The 19,897-nt window shown below is 39.3% G+C and overlaps 5 protein-coding genes across 6 annotated transcripts; 2 read left to right on the top strand and 3 right to left on the bottom strand.

The window, feature by feature from the left end:
* Positions 1-941: 941 nt before the first annotated feature.
* LOC121777468 (ATP synthase gamma chain, chloroplastic) lies at positions 942-2,368 on the bottom strand. Its single transcript, XM_042174736.1, has one exon. The coding sequence runs from the start codon at positions 2,252-2,254 to the stop codon at positions 1,154-1,156; it is 1,101 nt and encodes a 366-aa protein (XP_042030670.1). The 5' UTR covers positions 2,255-2,368; the 3' UTR covers positions 942-1,153.
* Positions 2,369-4,956: 2,588 nt separating this feature from the next.
* On the bottom strand, positions 4,957-6,300 carry LOC121777420 (ATP synthase gamma chain, chloroplastic-like). The gene has a single exon (XM_042174673.1). The coding sequence runs from the start codon at positions 6,202-6,204 to the stop codon at positions 5,098-5,100; it is 1,107 nt and encodes a 368-aa protein (XP_042030607.1). The 5' UTR covers positions 6,205-6,300; the 3' UTR covers positions 4,957-5,097.
* Positions 6,301-6,470: 170 nt separating this feature from the next.
* LOC121777419 (pentatricopeptide repeat-containing protein At1g11710, mitochondrial-like) lies at positions 6,471-9,036 on the bottom strand. Of its 2 annotated transcripts, none has more exons than XM_042174671.1 (2): positions 8,939-9,036; positions 6,471-8,531 (listed from the first exon to the last, which is right to left on the bottom strand). In XM_042174671.1, exon 2 carries the CDS (start codon positions 8,498-8,500, stop codon positions 6,539-6,541), a length of 1,962 nt encoding a protein of 653 aa, XP_042030605.1. In that variant the 5' UTR covers positions 8,501-8,531; positions 8,939-9,036; the 3' UTR covers positions 6,471-6,538. The 2 variants fall into 2 exon arrangements, with proteins under 2 accessions (XP_042030605.1, XP_042030606.1); XM_042174672.1 differs by having other exon boundaries at positions 6,471-8,536; positions 8,939-9,014.
* A 2,177-nt stretch (positions 9,037-11,213) lies between these two features.
* On the top strand, positions 11,214-11,671 carry LOC121777912 (peroxidase 42-like). Its single transcript, XM_042175244.1, has 2 exons — positions 11,214-11,453; positions 11,534-11,671. Exons 1-2 carry the CDS (start codon positions 11,214-11,216, stop codon positions 11,669-11,671), a joined length of 378 nt encoding a protein of 125 aa, XP_042031178.1.
* A 6,475-nt stretch (positions 11,672-18,146) lies between these two features.
* LOC121776289 (peroxidase 42-like) lies at positions 18,147-19,829 on the top strand. Its single transcript, XM_042173457.1, has 3 exons — positions 18,147-18,525; positions 18,610-18,798; positions 18,983-19,829. Exons 1-3 carry the CDS (start codon positions 18,169-18,171, stop codon positions 19,556-19,558), a joined length of 1,122 nt encoding a protein of 373 aa, XP_042029391.1. The 5' UTR covers positions 18,147-18,168; the 3' UTR covers positions 19,559-19,829.
* The last annotated feature ends 68 nt before the right edge of the window (positions 19,830-19,897 follow it).

The raw sequence follows: 19,897 nt of genomic DNA, 5'->3' as shown, positions 1-19,897 counted from the left end.
CACCACCATCGCTTTGATTTATGATGCGTGTAGTTTCCAGTTCTTCCAAATCTACCATTGGATTTTTGACACTTTTCTTTTATGGTTCAATCAATACAGCCTGACTGAACATACGTTTGCAATTCAATAATTGCTGGTTGATATGGGTAGTTTCTAAATCTTGCAATCTAGCATAGATGAAGTTATGCATTAAACAGTTTGTTTCTTTTATTGCTGGTTGATAACTTGATATGGATAATTTCTAACTCTTGCAATACAGAGATCTTGTAGATACTAGCATACATGAAGTGATGTAGTATGCATTGAACAGTCTGTTTCTTTTATTGCTCCTTGAATTTATTTACAGTTCCAAATCTACCATTGGATTTTTGACACTTTTCTTTGAAGGTTCAATCAATGCAGCTTTACTGAACATACATTTGCAATTCAATCTTGCTGGTTTGATTTGGTAGTTTCTAGTTCTTACAATATAGAGATCTAGTATATAGCACACATGAAGTGATATGCATTAAACAGCCTGTTTTGTTTATTGCTCCTTAATTTATTTACAGTTCCAAATCTACCATTAGATCATTTGACACTTTTTCTTTGATGTACGTTTGCAATTCAATTCTTGCTGGTAGGATAAGGTTAGTTTTAGTTCTTACAATATAAAGATCTAGTATATAGCATACACGAGAATATGTACAATCTATTACATATACTTGCCAATCAATTCTTGTTGGTTTGATGCGAGTAGTTTTGCTATTCGTTCAATGTTTGATCTAATTTTTACAATATGGAGTAGTAACATCTAATATAGGATACATGGGAATATGTACAATCTAGTTTAGGACATCAGTGTTGAATGAAATGCTTCAATGCTTTAGATCCACAATCCACCTGTTTGTAAATTTCTGTTATTGCATTTGAATATGGATTGTTCAGAAATAGACACATGATGAGGTCGCACAAGGAAAGCATACATTCAAACAGAGGGAAGAAGTGAAAAAATGACATTGTACATGAAATGTGAGTAAGATGGCTTATGGCTACAAAACAGAATGGTGTTTCTCTTGTTTAAGAAGGCGGCAGAGAATTACAGGGAGGTTGTATTGCTGAATAATAGTATTATAGCGCAATCGAAAATGGAGATTGGAGAAAGATGTGGAGCTCAGGTTAAGGCGTTGGCTCCGGCAACAATCTCCAAAATCTCTCCGGTGATCTTGGCCTGACGCTTCCTGTTGTAAACTCTTGACAGATTCTTCTTCAGCTCGGATGCATTATCAGAGGCACTGCTCATGGCACTCATCCTGGCAGCAAGCTCACTCGCTAGCGACTCTTGCAACGATCTCAAGATCTGACTGTTCAAGTAGAGTGGCAGCAACGCATCCAGAATCTGCACAGGATCCTGCTCGAATTGCAGAATTGGGGAGAAATCTGTGGTTTTAGTCCTCACAATATCTCTCTCCACAGTCAGCTTCCCTTCCTTAGTTGTGAGCCTGAAGAACTCATCCTCCGCAGCATCAACGCAGACTCCGTTGATATCGCAGATCTCTCCCTTGGGCGAGAGCGGGAGCAACGTGTGAATCACAGGATCCGACTTCACTAAGGAGACAAACTTGGTGTAGAGAAGCTCAACCTTGTCCACCTCCTCGCTCACGAACAGCGAGAACACATCATCCGCGATTGCCTGCGCCTCCTTGGCCGTTGGGAGATTGCTGCCTTCCAGGAACTTATCGACGGGGATGTAAGGCCTGCGAAGGAAGTAAGAGTTCCCCTTCTTCCCCACGCTGATCACGGTGTAGTCAAGGCCAAGCGCCTTGAGCTCCTTGATTCGCAAATCAGCCTTCTTGATGATGGCATTGTTGAACCCGCCACAGAGACCGCGATCGCCCGTGACCACCACGAGGGCGACCTTCTTGACGGGCCGGACCTTGGTGAGGGGGATGTCGATGTCATCCGTGAGGAGCTGCTCGTTGATGTTGTACAAGACTTCAACAAGGGTCTCTGAGAAGGGGCGGGCATTCACCACAGCCTCCTGCGCTCTCCGGACCTTGGCGGCCGCGACGAGCTTCATGGCCTCGGTGATCTTCTGCGTGTTTTTGACGGAATCAATGCGGTCGCGGAGATCACGGAGACTGCACTGGATTTGGGTGGTGGAGGATCTGCATGGAGGTGTGGAGGAGTTGGAGCTCGGTAGCTGGAACGGGGCGATGAAGGAGCGAGAGGAGAGCTTCGATAGGGAAGGCACAGTCAGATTGGAGGAAGACATGCTTATGTTGAAGCTCTACGGCTATGGAAGGAAGTGAGTGAGAGATTCTGGTTGCACCCTTATCTCTCTCTGTGTTGGTGGATTTTTTCAGTTGAGAGTTGTCCATTGAAATGAGAGGCTGAGGGATACCTATTTGAAGATAAGGGATTTTACAAAATAATGATATGTGGGTGCCAACAAAATCTCATATTTTCTCAATAAATACCAATTGCTTGCCCAGGTATATACCAAAGCACAATCTCTAGTTGCCCACTAATCAAAATGGGCCAGAAAAATATACTCCCTCTAGTCGTATTAATTATCCTACTGTGCTAATCCTATTTTGGTTTGGTTCTAAATAATTGTCATATTTACTTTTATTTTCCATTTTTATTAACAAAGATAAAATTTTTTAAAACCCATAACCAGGGCCGGATCTATGTAGCATATTAGTGGGGCAATTGCACCTCCTCAAAAAATATATATCAATGCTAATTTTTTTAAATTTATCAGTTTACTTATGATATTCTCTTAAATGCCCCTTCTCAATATTTCAAAATTTGTTGATAATATATTTTTGCCCTTCTCACATCAATTCCTGGCTTCGCCCAGGCCTATAACAATCAACTATGAGATAATTATTGGGGATCAAAGGGAGTAGTTCACAATAATTAATTATGGTCGAAATTAAAAAAATCAGGCAACAGTATAAAAAGCAGGAATCGCTACACATATGCTTGAATGAAAAAGAATATTGAGTGTTATTTTATGTTTTACATTTTAATATCTCATGAGCTATCATTCACCTGCTCAAACAGTGGAGAACTATCATCATCAACTGGACGAACAATGGCTTCATACATTATACTATTCACATGCACCTCGTGGAGTAACAAATAGTCGTGCATTTTAGTGACTTCATCAAAACTGCTATTAATCCTATACTTGGAAACAATTGATGAAAAATTTGAAATAAAAAAAATACTTTTAATACAAAATAAATATCAGAGCATGACATATTATTAAGCCTATATTAATGAAAAATAATTTATAAATATCTGATTCACTTAATATAATTAAAGTAATCTTCTAAAATTTCTGGTCATTCCGTAAATATGCTAACTTTTGAGGGACGGACGAGTCCATGAGGCCGAAGCGGCACCCCAAAATTAAAACTTGAAAATTTCTGTGCGCCACTTCACTGACCGCCACTATTTTCCCGCTTCTCGCTTCACTACTATAAAACCCTCCCTTCCTCCCATTTCATTTCCCATCAATTTCTCTCAATCTAAAATCTCACTCTAGGGTTTCCAAATTTACATCACCATGAAATCCAGATTTGGCAGCAGCGCTCTTGGCTCACCATCCTCATCATCAGCGCCGCCGGCGTATTACAAGTATCTCAAGCCCGGAGAACTCGCTCAACTCAGATACTTGAAGATCACCGCTAGATCCAAACAAATCAGCGCTCAGGCTCTGCTCGCACTGTACCAACTCGGATCTGATTCCGATTCGTCGCTTCCGCAGCAGCAGCCAACTGGTTTGGCCATGGAAGCAGTTCCGTGTTTCAATTTGAGGACCAAGGGTTTCCCGAGATGCCTAATGCGGAAAAAGCTTTTGGCTGTGGCGCCGGTTTTTACTGAGATCTAGCCGTAATCGTCTCTCCCTGCTGTAATTTATTTTTCTACTGCAAATACAATGCTGTTTTGTTAGGGCTGTCTCCTTTTAGGATTTGGTTTTAGGTGTTTTTCATAATCTATTTGTAATTGACCACACAGAAGTGTAGACGAGTATCAGATGAATAAAACGATACAATTTTTTTTATTTTTCTCTCACATGTGATTCTTATGCGAAATCATTGCTCTGGTTTGGGAAATTAATCGGAATATTGGTCCAGTATTGATAAAACTCTCTGGAATCTAAGGTAGATCTGCTAGTTGCTGGTGATAAATTAATTTGCATGAATTATTTAGTTAGTATCGATATTAATCTCTACTTTATGGATTTGATTCTTGTTTTGCAATCAATTACTTAATCTTCATTCGATGGAGTTAATATAAATTTATTTCTGTTAGTTGGATTTGGTTCTTGTTTCGCAATCTTCTATTACTCAATCTTCATTGTGATGCAGCCTGTATTCAGTTGCAATTACTCCACCATGGCTGTGATATATGCAGTGAACGGTTTGTTTCTTTTTTTGCTCCTTGAATTTATTTACAGTTCCAAATCTACAGCTGGATTTTTTACACTTTTCTTTGATGGTTCAATCAATTTAACTTCTCTGAACATATGTTTACAATTCACTTATTACTGGTTTGATATGGGTAGTTTCTAGTATATAGCATACACGCATTAAACAGTTTGTTTCTTAATTGCTCCTTGAATGAATTTACAGATTAGGAACTTCCTGGTCTAACACTGGATTTTTGACACTTCATTTCTTATTCAGTCAATACAACTTTACTGAACTTGCATTTGCAATTCAATTCTTGCTGGTTTACTATCCCTTCAATGGTGGAACTAGTTCTTACAATATAAGATCTGATGTAGGATACATGGGAATATGCACAATCTAGTTTATGACATGAAGAGCCAATACATGAATTTAGATATTTGTATTTATTCCCATAATTTGGATATGAGAGTTGAATGAAATGCTTCTTTAATGCTTTAGATTTGAGTTATGTGTTTGAAAAGCATACAATCATAAAACAGGGGAGAAGTGAAAAAATGGCATTGTACATGAAACGTGAGTAACATGGCTTATGGTTACAAAATAGAATGGTGTTTCTCCTGCTTGAGTATATTGCTGAAAAATAGTATTACAATACAATAAAAACGGAGATAAGAGAAAGATGTGGAGCTCAGGTTAAGGCGTTGGCTCCGGCAACAATCTCCAAAATCTCTCCGGTGATCTTGGCCTGACGCTTCCTGTTGTAGACTCTTGACAGATTCTTCTTCAACTCGGATGCATTATCAGAGGCACTGCTCATGGCACTCATCCTGGCAGCAAGCTCACTCGCTAGCGACTCCTGCAACGATCTCAAGATCTGACTGTTCAAGTAGAGTGGAAGCAACGCATCTAGAATCTGCACAGGGTCCTGCTCGAATTGCAGAATTGGGGAGAAATCAGTGGTTTTAGTCCTCACAATATCTCTCTCCACTGTCAGCTTCCCTTCCTTAGTTGTGAGCCTGAAGAACTCATCCTCCGCAGCATCAACGCAGACTCCGTTGATATCACAGATCTCTCCCTTGGGGGAGAGAGGGAGCAACGTGTGAATCACAGGATCCGACTTTACCAAGGAGACAAACTTGGTGTAGAGAAGCTCAACTTTGTCCACCTCCTCGCTCACGAACAGTGAGAACACGTCATCCGCGATCGCCTGCGCCTCCTTGGCGGTTGGGAGATTGCTGCCTTCCAGGAACTTATCCACTGGGATGTAAGGCCTGCGGAGGAAGTAGGAGTTCCCTTTCTTCCCAACGCTGATCACGGTGTAGTCAAGGCCGAGCGTCTTAAGCTCCTTGATCCGCAAATCGGCCTTCTTGATGATGGCATTGTTGAACCCGCCACAGAGACCGCGATCGCCCGTGACCACCACGAGGGCGACCTTCTTGACGGGCCGGACCTTGGTGAGGGGGATGTCGATATCATCCGTGAGGAGCTGCTCGTTGATGTTGTACAAGACTTCAACGAGGGTCTCGGAGAAGGGGCGGGCATTCACCACAGCCTCCTGCGCTCTCCGGACCTTGGCGGCCGCGACGAGCTTCATGGCCTCGGTGATCTTCTGCGTGTTTTTGACGGAATCAATGCGGTCACGGAGATCGCGGAGACTGCACTGGATTTGGGTGGTGGAGGATCTGCATGGAGGTGTGGAGGAGTTGGAGCTCGGGAGCTGGAACGGGGCGATGAAGGAGCGAGAGGAGAGCTTCGACAGGGAAGGCATAGTCAGATTGGAGGAAGACATGCTCATGTTGAAGCTCTACGGCTATGGAAGTAAGTGAGTGTGAGATTCTGGTTACACCCTTATCTCTCTGAGTGTTGGTGGATTTTTTCAGTTGAGAGTTGTCCATTGAAATGAGAGGCTGAGAGAGACTCATTTCAAGATAAGGATTTTACCGAAATATACATGATATGTGGGCACCAGCAAATATCATAATTTTCTCAATAGTTTTCATATCTAAATAAAAAATCAATTGCTTAGTTGCTTTTTAGAAATGAACTATGGTCGAAAGTAAATAAACCAGACAACAGAAAATTAAGCAGGAATAATTTCCATATTAGTGTATGCTTTACATCAAAATATCTCACGAGCTATCATTCATCCGCTCAAACTGTGGACGAACAATGGCTTCATATGTCGCCCTATCCGCGTGCACCCCATGGAGTAACAAATAATCGTGCATCTTGACAACTTCATCAAAACTGCTTTTATTGCTGAGGTTTGTGAGCAGAGTTGTATAGGTAATAGAATCAGGGGTTAAGCCTTGATGGAGCATGAGACTCAAAATCTGGCCGGCATGATCAAACAATCTGAATCTGCATAGGCAGTTAATCATGATATTATATGTGACCGTGTTCACCAAGAAGCCCGTTCTTCTCATACTCGTGAACAAATCAAACGCTTCCTTGAGTCTCCCTGTACGACAGTGGGAACTCAACAACGTGTTGAAGCTTATGGTATCAAACATATTCAGCGTCTTCATCTCATCTAGCAAAGACATGGAGAGGTCCATAGAGTCTTCTTTGCAAAAACCATTCAAAATGGAATTGAGGATTACCAAATTCGGCTTGTACACCTTAACCATGTCTGTGTATGCCTGAATGGCGCTTTCCATTTTGCTTGCTTTGCAGTATCCATCAATCATAGCACCATATGTGACTGTGTCTGGAAGGAAGCCTCGAACAAACATTCTGCAGAGGAGTTGCTCTGCTCCAGATATATCATTGCTTCTGCAAAGATAGTTCATGACAATACTGTGAGAGAAAGCATCTTCAACAAGGTTCATATCTATTATCCAGTTCTGAACTTTTAGAGCTTCATTGACATGACCATTCTTGCATAATCCATTTATCATCATAGAATGCGTGACTTCATCTGGGTCTACGCGATTCTCCATCATGTTTGATAGTAACAATGAAACTCCACTGATATCTCCTTCCATCCATAGCCAGTGGATAAATGAGGTATAAATGACAGTGTCCGGATTCATACTATTTTCAACCATTCTATCACACAGCCTATATCCCTCCTCCAAGCACCCCTTTCTCGAATACCCATCAATCACTGTGGCATAAGTTTGTATATTAGGCTTCACACCCATCTCGATCATTTTATCTAAAATTTCTTCAGCCATTTCAGGATTACCTTGCTTGCAGTAACCATTGATGAGAGAGTTGTATGTAACTACATTAGCCGAGACGCACCCCCTTGACATTGTTCCAATATTCCCAATAACCTTCTGCGCTACATCAAGGTCATCGGCTCTACAAGCTCCATCAATAAGCATATTGAATGCAACAATATTAGGCAAAAATCCAGCCTTTATCATCCTATAAAACACCGACAAAGCCTTGGATAGGTGGCCTTCTTTACAAAGCGCATAAATTAGCAGATTATAAGTATTCACACTCTCATAATACTCGTAAGAAACCATTTTTCTGTAAATTTCCCAAAAGCCAGCAACATCACCTATCTTCAATAGGTGGCCCAAAAAATTGTTCCAAGCATGAATCGACACACGAATGCCTCCTATCCTTGATTTCTCGATAACCTCGTACGCATCCTCAGTTGCCCCAATCTGCGTGCAAGCCCTAATTAATGCATCAAAAACAGAGGAACTCGGAGATACTCCAGCAGAGCTATGAATCAATGCTTCTAAAACATCCAAAGGTGAATAGCCCTTGGATATCATCAATTCTTTCATCAAGCACAACACATCATCAAAGTTCTTACGTTCTACCATCACATGAATCAGAATACAACATGATTCTAGTGAGCACGAAACCGTGCCTACTCCCCCCACTCGCTGGTAGAACTCTAAAAGTAGACACGGAGAGCTGCGGAGCTCTTGAAAAATACGCGGGAGCAAAGTAGTTGTGAGACTTGAAGAAACTTGGTCCAAGAATTTCCATTTCTTCTGGCTTATGTTCACACAAATAGCCTTGAAAATAATATCTTCAGCATTAGGTGATGTGAATTTCTTACAAAAATGCAGGCCCCTGACTAGAACATTTCTCCCTTTTGATTTGAATAGGGTAAAAAACATAGAAAGAGTGAACTGCAGATTATAGCATGACCTATACTATCCCAAAAAGAAAACCTCATCAACATCAGGCAATACAAAATTGCTTGGAACACAAAATGAACCAAATGAAATACATAAATAAACGAAAACGTTGGAAAATTAGGAAATTCACAAATTATCCAGCCTAGTAGTGAGAAATAGGGAGTTTGAAAAACTTAGAAAAATTGAAAATTCAGTTTGAACTCATAATATTTGGAGAAGTCCCAAATTACTAAGAATTCAAGAAAAGATTATACCAGATAAGTTTGAGCATCACCCAATTACTTCGAAATACCCCCAATTCAAGCTATAAATTCTCGGCCCCCCTCACAAGCTCAATTGAAGAACAACTTTCTCCTACTTTAATCTTTCAAATCAATCCTACAATACAAGAGGAGTAACATGTGTTAAAATTATTACCAATTTTGAGGCGTGAACGGCGCTAGAGAGTCGGACAGCGTTGGTTCACGGCGAGGGAGAAGGAAACCGATTTAGTGTGGCGCGAGTAATTCAGAAATATTGATGTGAAGGGCTTTGTTTAAATTTTTCTACATGGGCTTTTCTATTTTCTCTCATTTCATATCATTATAATTTCATGAAGGCCCAATTATAGTTAATAGAGGTAGCCCAAAACTACTTTTTAAAATTTTCCACTTAATGATTTATTGGTACATAAAAAAATGGACAAATTGACACAAAAATCATGAAGTTTGGTCATTCCACAACTTAAAAAAATACTACTACTAGCTAATTACTCTCTTTATCGCGCTACGTAGAATTGATGATTTTATGTTGTACAATATTTAAGAAAATGATATTGAGTGTATTAAGTGGTGAAAGAATAATATGAAGAATGAATAGAGAGAAAAGTACAATGAAGTATTTTTCGTTAAATGTATAACTTAATCACATGTAGTGGAACAACAAAAAAATAAATAACAATCACTTGCGATAAGACGGATGTGGTATATAATATATATCATGAGTATATATTTTCTAATACTAAAATCAATGGGTTTTGTGAATTATGTGTACAAATTCGAAAAATTATTTCATGAAAAAGAAGAAGAATGTCATATCAACATTTTGCACTCATTCTAGAAGTCAAAAATTGACTCATAGCTAAACGAAATTTACTTGGACTAATTTCTCAGCTGAATATCTTCTTTCTATATTGTTATTTAAAAAAAACATGCCAATCGCCTTTTAACATATGCTGCATAACTCCTTTGTATCGACATTGGCATGGGCCGGGCTCAGCCTTAACCGGGCCTTTACAAGGTGAATGATTGACTAAACTTGTAACTTGTTTAATAGGAGCAAAGCAAACTAATTGAAGTAAAAAATTAGTTATTCCTATTCGGAATCCATGCGAAACAGAAAAACAAAAATTCTAATGTCTATATTTTTAAAAGTAAATAAGCAGCTAAACATAAGGATCACATGGCTTCTTCTCAACAAAATAAATTAATAAAAGTTCCAAGTTGACATTTGGTTGTTACGTGTGAGCCACTAAGTAGGAAAAAATAAAATAAAATAAAATAAAATAGAATAAAATAAAATCATACGCGAGATTTTATATATCTAATCTAACTCGTTTATATAATTACATATACATTATGCCATTAATCATACAGAAAACATATATACCTCTTAAAGTGACACTGTGACACCACGTATCCTGCAATATTATAAACGCTACACTGCAATAGTATAAATGCTAGACAAATGCTAGACAACAATCTATAGATTGCTGTCTAGCGTATTGGATATTGCTGGGTGAGAAAAAATTGTTGTCTAGCGTTTTGGATATTGTTGGCCGAGAAATTTACCCTTGAGCATTTTTTATGATTGTCACATGGCAGCTGATTATTCGTCCACGTATACAAATGATTGACTAGGAATGATGATATGATGTTACTTTAAGAAGTGTTGTCATTTTAACGCACCCTAAAAAGGTATTTACTAAATGTTAGAATATTATTTACCAAGAAATTATGAAATCATGGTACGATTCTGCGTGCGCCGTATGTGTATTAAAGAATATAACAAGAATTATGAAATTATTAATAATATAGGCCATATGATCTTTATGTTTATCAATAAATTACACGATTATTTGCATAAAATACCAATAAACTGGAAATTTACCACGTTGATTGTAAATTCAACTATATTTTACTAAGAAAGTCTTCCGTTTCAATCATAAAGATGCATTCTAAACTGTTTTAATTTCATTTAAAATTTCTTACATGAACAAAATGACATCATTTTAATTTCACCTTAAATTTGATTGCCACGTCAAAATTAATCTGAGAAAAATCTAACTTTTATAAAATTCAAACAAATCTAAAGTTTGTGTACTTATAGATTGAAAAAATGATCATGTGCAAAAACAGAATATTCTAGAAAACATAACACTATTTGCATATGTTTGTTCATATGGTAACTTTAAAGAAGCTCAATTAAGAAACATGATTCCATATGTGGAGATCATTCATTCATGGTACAAATGACTAGATTTTTAGTTGTTAGAGGAAAAATATTCCATATGGTGGGAATAAAAGTCTAAGCAATAAATAGAAAATTGTTATAAGATGGAGAAGTAAATATTGTAAAAAAAGGCCAAAATATATGTTTAGGGTTCTCTCTATTTAAAGAATAATACAAACAAACCCTTGAATGTGACACAATAATGTCTTCCATTAGCAGAGCTCTCTTCATCCTCACATTGCTCTACTTCTCCTCACTCTTCGCTTTCGCAGTGGACGAAGCAGCTAATTATGTTTCCGAGCTTTCTTTCGAATACTACAAAGGCTTTTGCCCTCACGCGGAAGACATCATCGGAGAGCAAGTCCGGCTTCTCTACAATCGCCACCACGCGCACACTGCTTTCTCCTGGCTCACAGACATCTTCCATCATTGCGTTGTCGAGGTATGCACAAGCACACATCTTTCCACATCTTCAATTGTATATTTTTTATCATCTTTTTTTCTTGTCTGTGTTTGCCATAGTCATGTGATGCATTACTCTTGCTTGACTCGACGAGGAGGGAGATGTTCGAGAAGGAAGCATATGAGATGAGGAGTTTTAGGTACGTCGAGACCATTATCCGAGAAGCTATTGAGAGGGATTGTCCCGATGGTCCGTGAGGAACGACTAGTCTAACCTTGCAATCGAGCTTTATCGACTAAAAATATCCATGCCTATCTGTGATCACCACTTTTCGTTTGGATGTTTTGGCAAGGGAGGTTAAGTTAAGAATAAGGGATGTTTTTTTGTGTCGCGTAAATGATAGAAATCTATAGGGTTTCATCGTGTGACGATATTGTAGTCTATTTGTATCGATCTGGGATATTTGTTTGTTTCATTTGCCAACAGTGTAGGTAAAGAATCGGAGGTGATGGTGTGAGAGTTGAGACGTTGGTTGTTTGTCCAATTAATGAAGATCCTAAAATTTGGATTCTCATCCTCGTACTGGCATCAACACATCTAATTAATGAAACATAGTGAGAGATTCTCTCAAGATTCCTATCGAAAAAATAACCCCCATCACCAAAAGCTTTCTTTGGGGGGGTTTTTTTATGGGATCATTTAACACCCCATAATTAGATATATTTTGAATTCAAATAAAAGTTATAATTAAATTAGAATAATTGAAGTAATTTGAGTTAACTATAAGAAGTTTTGTGTTAGAAATTAAAACAAATGAAAACTGTTATTTTCTTCTTGTCAGATTAGAGAATTAAATATAATTGAAAGTTGTAAACTATCGAATTTAAAACTTTACGAGTAAAATGTGGAATGCTAATTACATTTGTAGTGATGTTTTAAGTGTTATAATGCGTGTTACTATAGTTATAAGTTATCAGAATTGAAGAAAATGATAAAGAATACCATGCTATTATTGGTTGGGCCATTTACGATTATACTGTTGGGCCTAGTTTGGTAGTAAAAGGGTGAAAGAAATGAAGAATGGCTATGCCCACAGCTTTAGGTCCAATGGGCTTTCTTATTATATGCATGATCACATTTTAAATAATGGAGGCTAATATGATTTCTTTGAATCTTAGGAATGATACACTGTAGGTAAGATTGAAAGAGTTTTTATTCATGAAAATTTTGCACCCACCAATGTTTTCTTCTAATAAACCGCAATCTAAGAGCTATGGAGAATGGGCTTTCGAGCATGACTCAGTTTGTAGTTATATCAGAATATCGCTGGACGACTATGTTCGCAATCACTACAAAAAAATGCTAATTAGTGACGGTGATAGTTAGCTCAAGAATTAGCGACAGATAAAATGTTAGTCACTAATTAGTGACGGATTTTGCCGTCACTAATACTAACTTACCATTTATGTTTTCCGTCATTGTGTGGATTAGTAACTATAGTTTCCGACAAATCCGTCTCTAAGGTTTTATAGTGACAAGTTTTTTAATGACGGATCAGCCAATACTCATTCTGCCACTAATCGTGTTAAGTGGCTAAATTTCGGTAATTAGTGACGGAATTATCCGTCACTGATTAACGAGTTTTTTTTGTAGTGAATATTATTTAAAACAAAAAAAGTGCAAACACACCGGAGAACTTTTGAAAATTTGTAAGTCTTCACGACATGTAAAAATACTCCATGGGGTGTTCGGTTTGCAAGATTGCATCCGGGATTAATTTTGTAGTGTGTTTGGTTCATGAGATTCAATCCCACAACTCAATTCTAGATGGATAATCATAGGATAATTAGTCATAGCTAAACCCCCTATGACTAAAATAATCCCATAACTCAATCCTAGATTATATCTTGGTATTATTTTATATTGGAAACCGAATACCACCTATATCTGCTAAGATAGTTTATTAATTTGAGATATTATAAAGGTATATCTATATCAAATCATGTAAACGATCGAGTGACATGGAGTGTTAAAACAGTTGTCTAGTGTTGGTGTTACTCTTGAGGATGAGATACCATGTTTATGGTTGCTCTACTTTGCCCAATTCTAGGGAGACATTTCAAGTATCTCATACTAACTCTGTATTTGAAGAAAAAAAATGTAATTTGATTATGCCCATAATGAAATTCTCAATGTAGAATTCAAAGAAAAACTCATGACACATCGCCGCTAACCAAGGTCTTGGTTACAAAGCAGAGAGTGAGAAATCAACAAAGGCCAAGGTAATAGTCCATAGCCTTTGTCCTAGCGGTAAGGAACTTAGACATTATTGTATGAAAAAAAGTTTTTCAACACTTACTTTGCAACCTATCCATGCTAATTGAGGGTAACATTAGTTTGAATTCAATTTCCATTCCCCATTTTGCAAAAGATATTGGGTCCTTTTGCAAGTCTACAAAATCTAGGCCGCTCTTTAGTAAGTTTTCATTGATAGGGGATGGGATTGTGTTTTCCTAGAAGCTAGAGGGGTTTGGCCGATATTTTCTAGTGTTTCGGGTATAGAAAGTGACATACTTAAAAATAATTAAGTAGAACCTCGAGGATTTTTTTAAAGTGATGAAAATATAGATGGACTAAATAGCAAAAACAAGTTTTTACCTCAAGTCCCATTTTTTATTTTTACCCTTCTTGGCCGGTTTCTTCCTTCCTCCGGCGATGAAACCACCGTGTCTCCGGCCCCGAGCTATCCGAGCAGCCGCCCTCTCTTCTTTAGACTCACACTTCACCTTGTCATTGTATCCATTAATGAGAAGATTTTTCATTCTTTATTACTAGCACTTGAATTAAAAATGATACTCTCAAAATATAATGATTCTGTGACACTCTGATACGAGCCTTCATTTAGTTTAGATAGATTAGGGATTCACCATATCTTTCTCATATATTGTTTTCTTGTTCTATAAGCAGTATTCTAATATTATAAATAGGATAGAGTGTTATCATATTATTCAATCAATTAATAAAATATTTTCCCTACAAACAACGTGGGTTTAACAACCCCAATTTTGAGAGTCTTTGATCTCTGTCGCCGCTGCCCGACGGGTGATCCCGCGCACAGCCGCTCGGAGTTCGTCCACCGCCGGCCCTCTCCGGGCTCCGACACGTCCTCTTCCGATCTGCCGGAACCGTTATTACGTCTGTAACATACTCATTTATTGCAATGGTTTGCGAATGCACTAAATTTGTTTAGTGTTGCGATTAATGCTTTGGAGAAAGGAACCAAATTGAAGAATGGATTCTTTGTTTTTGCTAATTTATTTTTTTTATATGGAGTAATTGATATTAATATATTAAGTATTCTTCATTTTCGATTTTGGATTTTGGATTCTTCATTTTCGATTTTGGATTCTTCATTTTCATGTCTGATTTTGATTTGCTGATAAATTTGGTGATAAGTTTTGATTTTAGAGGCAGTAAATTTCGAATTTTTGGAAGCCAAAAATTTAACACACTTGAGGTGGGTCCCAAATTCCACTATCACACACCATTTATTACACACTCCAACAACTTTCTTAAAACCCGTGCCATGGAGAAATGGGACTCCAATTGCTGGACGGAGGGAGTATAACTTTAGATATTCTCTTTTTGACCCCGACCTTATTAATCCGTTAATTTAAATATTATACACGAATAGTCTCTTTTAAATTCTGTAGTTGGATTCCTTTGCCATTCATTTATTCCCTTGATTTTACGGCTTACTCCATATTAATAGAGAATCTCTTTAACGGTGAGATTCATTCATATTAATCTCATTAATTTAAGGGCCCATATATTATTTATTATATAATATAGTTAAAATAAAGGAGAGGTAAGTGCTTATATGATTGAACGAATAATTAAATATTAATATATTGACTAGTGACAAAACAAAATCGTCGGTGGCGTAAAATGTTGTAATCAATTTCGGGCCACCACCATTTCTATCTTGTTCCGTTTAACATCCAATCCTGTTATTTCAAATTAAACTTTACACTCCTCTAATTAATAATTAATTAATCATAATATCAAAATTTTCCTTAGCTTCTAGTAATATTCAATATACATAGTAGTAGTATTTAGGAAAATTAATTTCTGCTTTAAGGTTTTGGAAATATAACTAACTTATTGATGTAGTCATACACATGTACATCAGGTTCATCTGATAGAAGTAATTTATAAAAATAATACTTTGATTATTATTATTATTATTATTATTATTATTGAATATTTGAATTAAGGGGACAAGTGCAGAAATATGAGTAGCGTATAAGCTAGTGCATGAGATGTTACGAGTGAATAATGCATTTTTTTTTTAATCGAATATAATAATTTTGTTTTTAGAATGTGATTGTGCCGACATCTTCCTTTTCACGGTGTATAATTTTTCTTTTATTTAGTTCACAAAGCTATTAATATCGCCATTAATATTAGATAGGAAGTAGTACTATGCTACTTTTCTTTATACATATTTGGAAAATATCTATCTTCTTTATAATTTTCCATTTTATTCTAACGACCACCACCAATATCACAACTTACAAGAAGATATTCAATGTCTCATGCACTATTCTGCATGTTACCCCCAAAATTAATTAGTTTAATATACTCCACGTCTCATGCACTATTCTGCATGTTACCCCCAAAATTAATTAGTTTAATATACTCCACTCGTCTACGAAAAACAGTCATATTTTGCTATTTTTGGGAGTCTACAAATAATAATTTCATTTTAAAAATGAAATCATTCTCTCTTACTTTTTCTCTTTCTTTATCCTATTGGCTATTTCATTTATTTATTTTTCATTCTCTTTTATTTTACTAATTTCTCATGAAAACTTGTATCGTCCACGAGTGATACTATTTTTTTAGACAGAGGAAGTAGTATATATAGTACTTCAAAACTTAGTATATATATTACGTAAAAACTTTATTATACTAATATAATTCATCATTATACTTGACTTTTCTACTTTTTCATCTCCTTTATTTCTCTCTCCTCCATTTAACAGAATAAAGTTTTTTTTATAAAAAAAATTCTATACTAAAAAAGAAAAGCCTCAAGAGACCTTACTGATATACTGTGTGTAAAGATGAACAAAGAGCACCGGGGCGCCCGATGGCTCCATTGTGGATGCCGCCCGATGGCACGCCCTAAGCTTCGGGCGCGGAAGAAGCGCAGATGATGGCCTATCGTCCGGGCCATCGGGCACCATTGTGGGCTCCGCGGACGATGTCACGGGTTTTTTTTTATTTTTTTTAAATGCTAAATTCGAAAAATTTGTATAAATACCCCATACCCTGGCTTCATTTGTAACATTTTATTTCACGATTCCACTCTCGAAACTCACATTTACTACGAAATGGATTCAAGTCCCAATAGTCCGATGTTTAGTGGTGATGCGCGTTGGCCGGGTACAGAACCCGACGAATATCGGCCGTTCGACGCCAACACGCAGTACGATCCCGAATTCAGTACGGATTCGTATGGTTTGTCTGACATGGAGCCGTCTCCAAACCGACCCGCCGCCGCCACCCCATCCGCCGCTGCCGCCCCCGCCAAAAAGAAGCGGATCCGGCACCGCGCGAACAAGTTGCCACCTCCGGCAATGAATGAAGAGTACGCCCCCGGCCGTACGAACTACCAGCCGGATGAAACCTTCGTCTTGACGAGGTGTTGGGTGGATATATCGGAGGACCCGATATTCGCCAACAACCAGAAGCAACTCGCGTACTGGGAGCGCATCGCCGAGCGCGTACAAGCGCCAACGGGAGCAGCTCCGCAAGCAATGAGATCAGGTGAAGAAGCAAGCCAACCTGTTCGCGTCGGAGTACGAGAAGTGCGCGAGGGAGCAGGGGAGCGGCGATAGCTTGAGCGACGTGCGCGATAGAGCGCTGTTGTCGTACCAGTCCCTGTACGGCGACTTCAAGCATTTGGGCATCTGGGCGCTCTTGAGGGACAAGCAGAAGTTTCAAGGCGGGATTCTGCACACCGGTGCGACAAAGAGGACGAAGACCACCGCCGCTGGTGGTTACACGAGCAGCGAAAGCGGAACTCATCCGGTGGACCTCAACCGGACGTACACGGAGGAGGAGAGTTTCGGCACACCGATGTCCTCCCGGCGTCCCATAGGCGTCAAGGCTGCGAAGAACAAGGGGAAGACGACGACATCATCCTCGACCGCCGCCACTCCATCGCCGCTCCCGGTCCCGACCCCGAGTTCGACGACCGCTGCGTATGTGGGGTTGGCAAGAGCCTCGATGGTGCGGACGTTGTTGCAGACGCACAAGGCCCTCGAGAAGTGTACGGACCCCGCCAAAGCCGAATACCTCTAGGGGTTGATCGATGAGCTGCGCCGAGAGTTGTGAATTGCGTAGATTAGCCAACTTGAATCGTGTAACTTTTGTTAAGCAATGCAGTCTTCGCCGATTTTTAGCTATTCGTTGTGTTTTTTAATTAGTTTGCATTATATATTTAAAAGCATTTAAATTAATAACTAAATAATAGTAAAACATATAGGGCGCGCCTTAGGGCGCCCCACTGCAGGTGAGAGAATAGGAGGATAAAAATGATGATGTAACGGTGCATAGGGCGCGCCCTAAGGCGCCCATGCTCTAAAGTCTTTTTAATATCATCACAACGTTCATTAAATATCGGTAACACTCCACAAGCAAACCTATGAAATTAGGAACATAAACCAATCACTATTTCCTACAAATGTCAAAACAGAGCTTAAGCATTCAAGTCCAACTCTCTCTATCTTTATCACACCACTTGCTCTCACTGACTCACTCTTTCTCACTCTCTCCCCTTATTAAAGAAGCAACACACAGAAGCATAATGCAAGCAACCATTATGCCTTCCACCACCACAGCTCTCTTCATCCTCACACTCCTCTACCTCTGCTCACTCTCCGCCTCCGCAGAAAATGAAGGCCTCTCCATGAACTTCTACCGAGACTCATGCCCTCAAGCCGAGGAAATCATCAAGGAGCAAGTCCAGCTCCTCTACAAGCGCCACAAAAACACCGCCTTCTCCTGGCTCAGAAACATCTTCCATGACTGCTTCGTCGAGGTAATTAATTAGCAACTTCAATTTCTATACTAGAATTGTGTAAAATTGAATCAATTGGTGATCTCTTGATTTTTATTTTCGCAGTCGTGTGATGCGTCGCTGCTGCTGGACTCAACGAGGAGGGTGATGTCGGAGAAGGAAGCAGACAGGAGCTTCGGGATGAGGAATTTCAGGTACATGGAGAACATCAAAGAAGCTCTGGAGAGAGAGTGCCCTGGCGTCGTCTCCTGCGCTGATATTCTCGTGCTTTCCGCCAGAGATGGCATCGTCTCTGTGAGTTCTCCGTTTTTCCATTTTTGTCAATTTTTGTGTCCTAATTTTGAAAAAAACTTACTTTTCCCCAAATCCAAAATTTACTTTTTTTGTAGCATGTCAATGAATCTAGCGATGATAGTTAAATTGTGACATTTTTACGCAATTGTATTGTTGGTGATGCTCAAAACGACGTCGTTTTCAGGTGGGAGGGCCCCACATTCCGTTGAAGACAGGAAGAAGAGATGGGAGAAGGAGCAGAGCGGACATACTAGAGCAGCATCTTCCCGACCACAACGAGAGCATGAGCGTCGTCCTCGACCGGTTCGCAAACATCGGGATCGACACGGCCGGGGTGGTGGCGCTGCTCGGGTCCCACAGCGTGGGGCGCACGCACTGCGTGAAGCTCGTGCACCGCCTCTACCCGGAGGTGGACCCGGCGCTGAACCCGGGGCACGTGGAGCACATGCTGTACAAGTGCCCCGACCCGATCCCGGACCCCAAGGCCGTGCAGTACGTGAGGAATGACCGCGGGACGCCCATGAAGCTCGACAACAACTACTACAGGAACATCCTCGACAACAAGGGCTTGCTCATCGTCGACCACCAGCTCGCGACCGACAAGAGGACCAAGCCCTACGTCAAGAAGATGGCGAAGAGCCAGGAATATTTCTTCCGGGAGTTCGCCAGAGCCATCACCATTCTCTCCGAGAACAACCCGCTCACCGGCACCAAGGGCGAGATCCGCAAGCAGTGCAACCTTGCAAACAAGCTTCACTGACTAATCTAAATCTCTATGTGCGTGTGATCAGATGTTTGGCAAGAATAAGGATGGTGGCATGGCATGTTTGGTTTTGTGTTTATGATCGAAGAAGTCATCGCGAGATGACGTTCAGTTCGCTCTTTGCACCGACGTGGGATATTTGTATGTTTCGTTTGCCAGCAGTGTAAGGGATCAGAGGTGATGGTGTGTGATGGTGTTTATCAAGTCATATGCTAGCTTGTTCAATAGTATTAATCAAGATTCATACATAAACATCTAATTAATTAAATACAGCGAGCAAGAAAACGAAAAGTACTATTGAGAAAAATCCAAACCAAAAAATAAAAATCGAGGGGT

The sequence above is a fragment of the Salvia splendens genome, chromosome 18, assembly GCF_004379255.2.
Source record: "Salvia splendens isolate huo1 chromosome 18, SspV2, whole genome shotgun sequence".
Lineage (NCBI taxonomy): Eukaryota > Viridiplantae > Streptophyta > Magnoliopsida > Lamiales > Lamiaceae > Salvia > Salvia splendens.
Note: the sequence above shows the minus strand (reverse complement) of the source record. Positions and strands in the feature narration are given on the sequence as shown.

Excerpts from the sequence above, each read along its gene's own strand:
- LOC121777419 (XM_042174671.1), bottom strand. The coding sequence starts at position 8,500 with ATGTTTTTTACCCTATTCAAATCAAAAGGGAGAAATGTTCTAGTCAGG.
- LOC121777912 (XM_042175244.1), top strand. The coding sequence starts at position 11,214 with ATGTCTTCCATTAGCAGAGCTCTCTTCATCCTCACATTGCTCTACTTC. Across the intron at positions 11,454-11,533 it reads TCCATCATTGCGTTGTCGAG|TCATGTGATGCATTACTCTT; the intron begins GTATGCACAAGC and ends TGTTTGCCATAG.
- LOC121777468 (XM_042174736.1), bottom strand. The coding sequence starts at position 2,254 with ATGTCTTCCTCCAATCTGACTGTGCCTTCCCTATCGAAGCTCTCCTCT.
- LOC121777420 (XM_042174673.1), bottom strand. The coding sequence starts at position 6,204 with ATGAGCATGTCTTCCTCCAATCTGACTATGCCTTCCCTGTCGAAGCTC.
- LOC121776289 (XM_042173457.1), top strand. The coding sequence starts at position 18,169 with ATGTCAAAACAGAGCTTAAGCATTCAAGTCCAACTCTCTCTATCTTTA. Across the intron at positions 18,526-18,609 it reads TCCATGACTGCTTCGTCGAG|TCGTGTGATGCGTCGCTGCT; the intron begins GTAATTAATTAG and ends TTATTTTCGCAG. Across the intron at positions 18,799-18,982 it reads CCAGAGATGGCATCGTCTCT|GTGGGAGGGCCCCACATTCC; the intron begins GTGAGTTCTCCG and ends CGTCGTTTTCAG.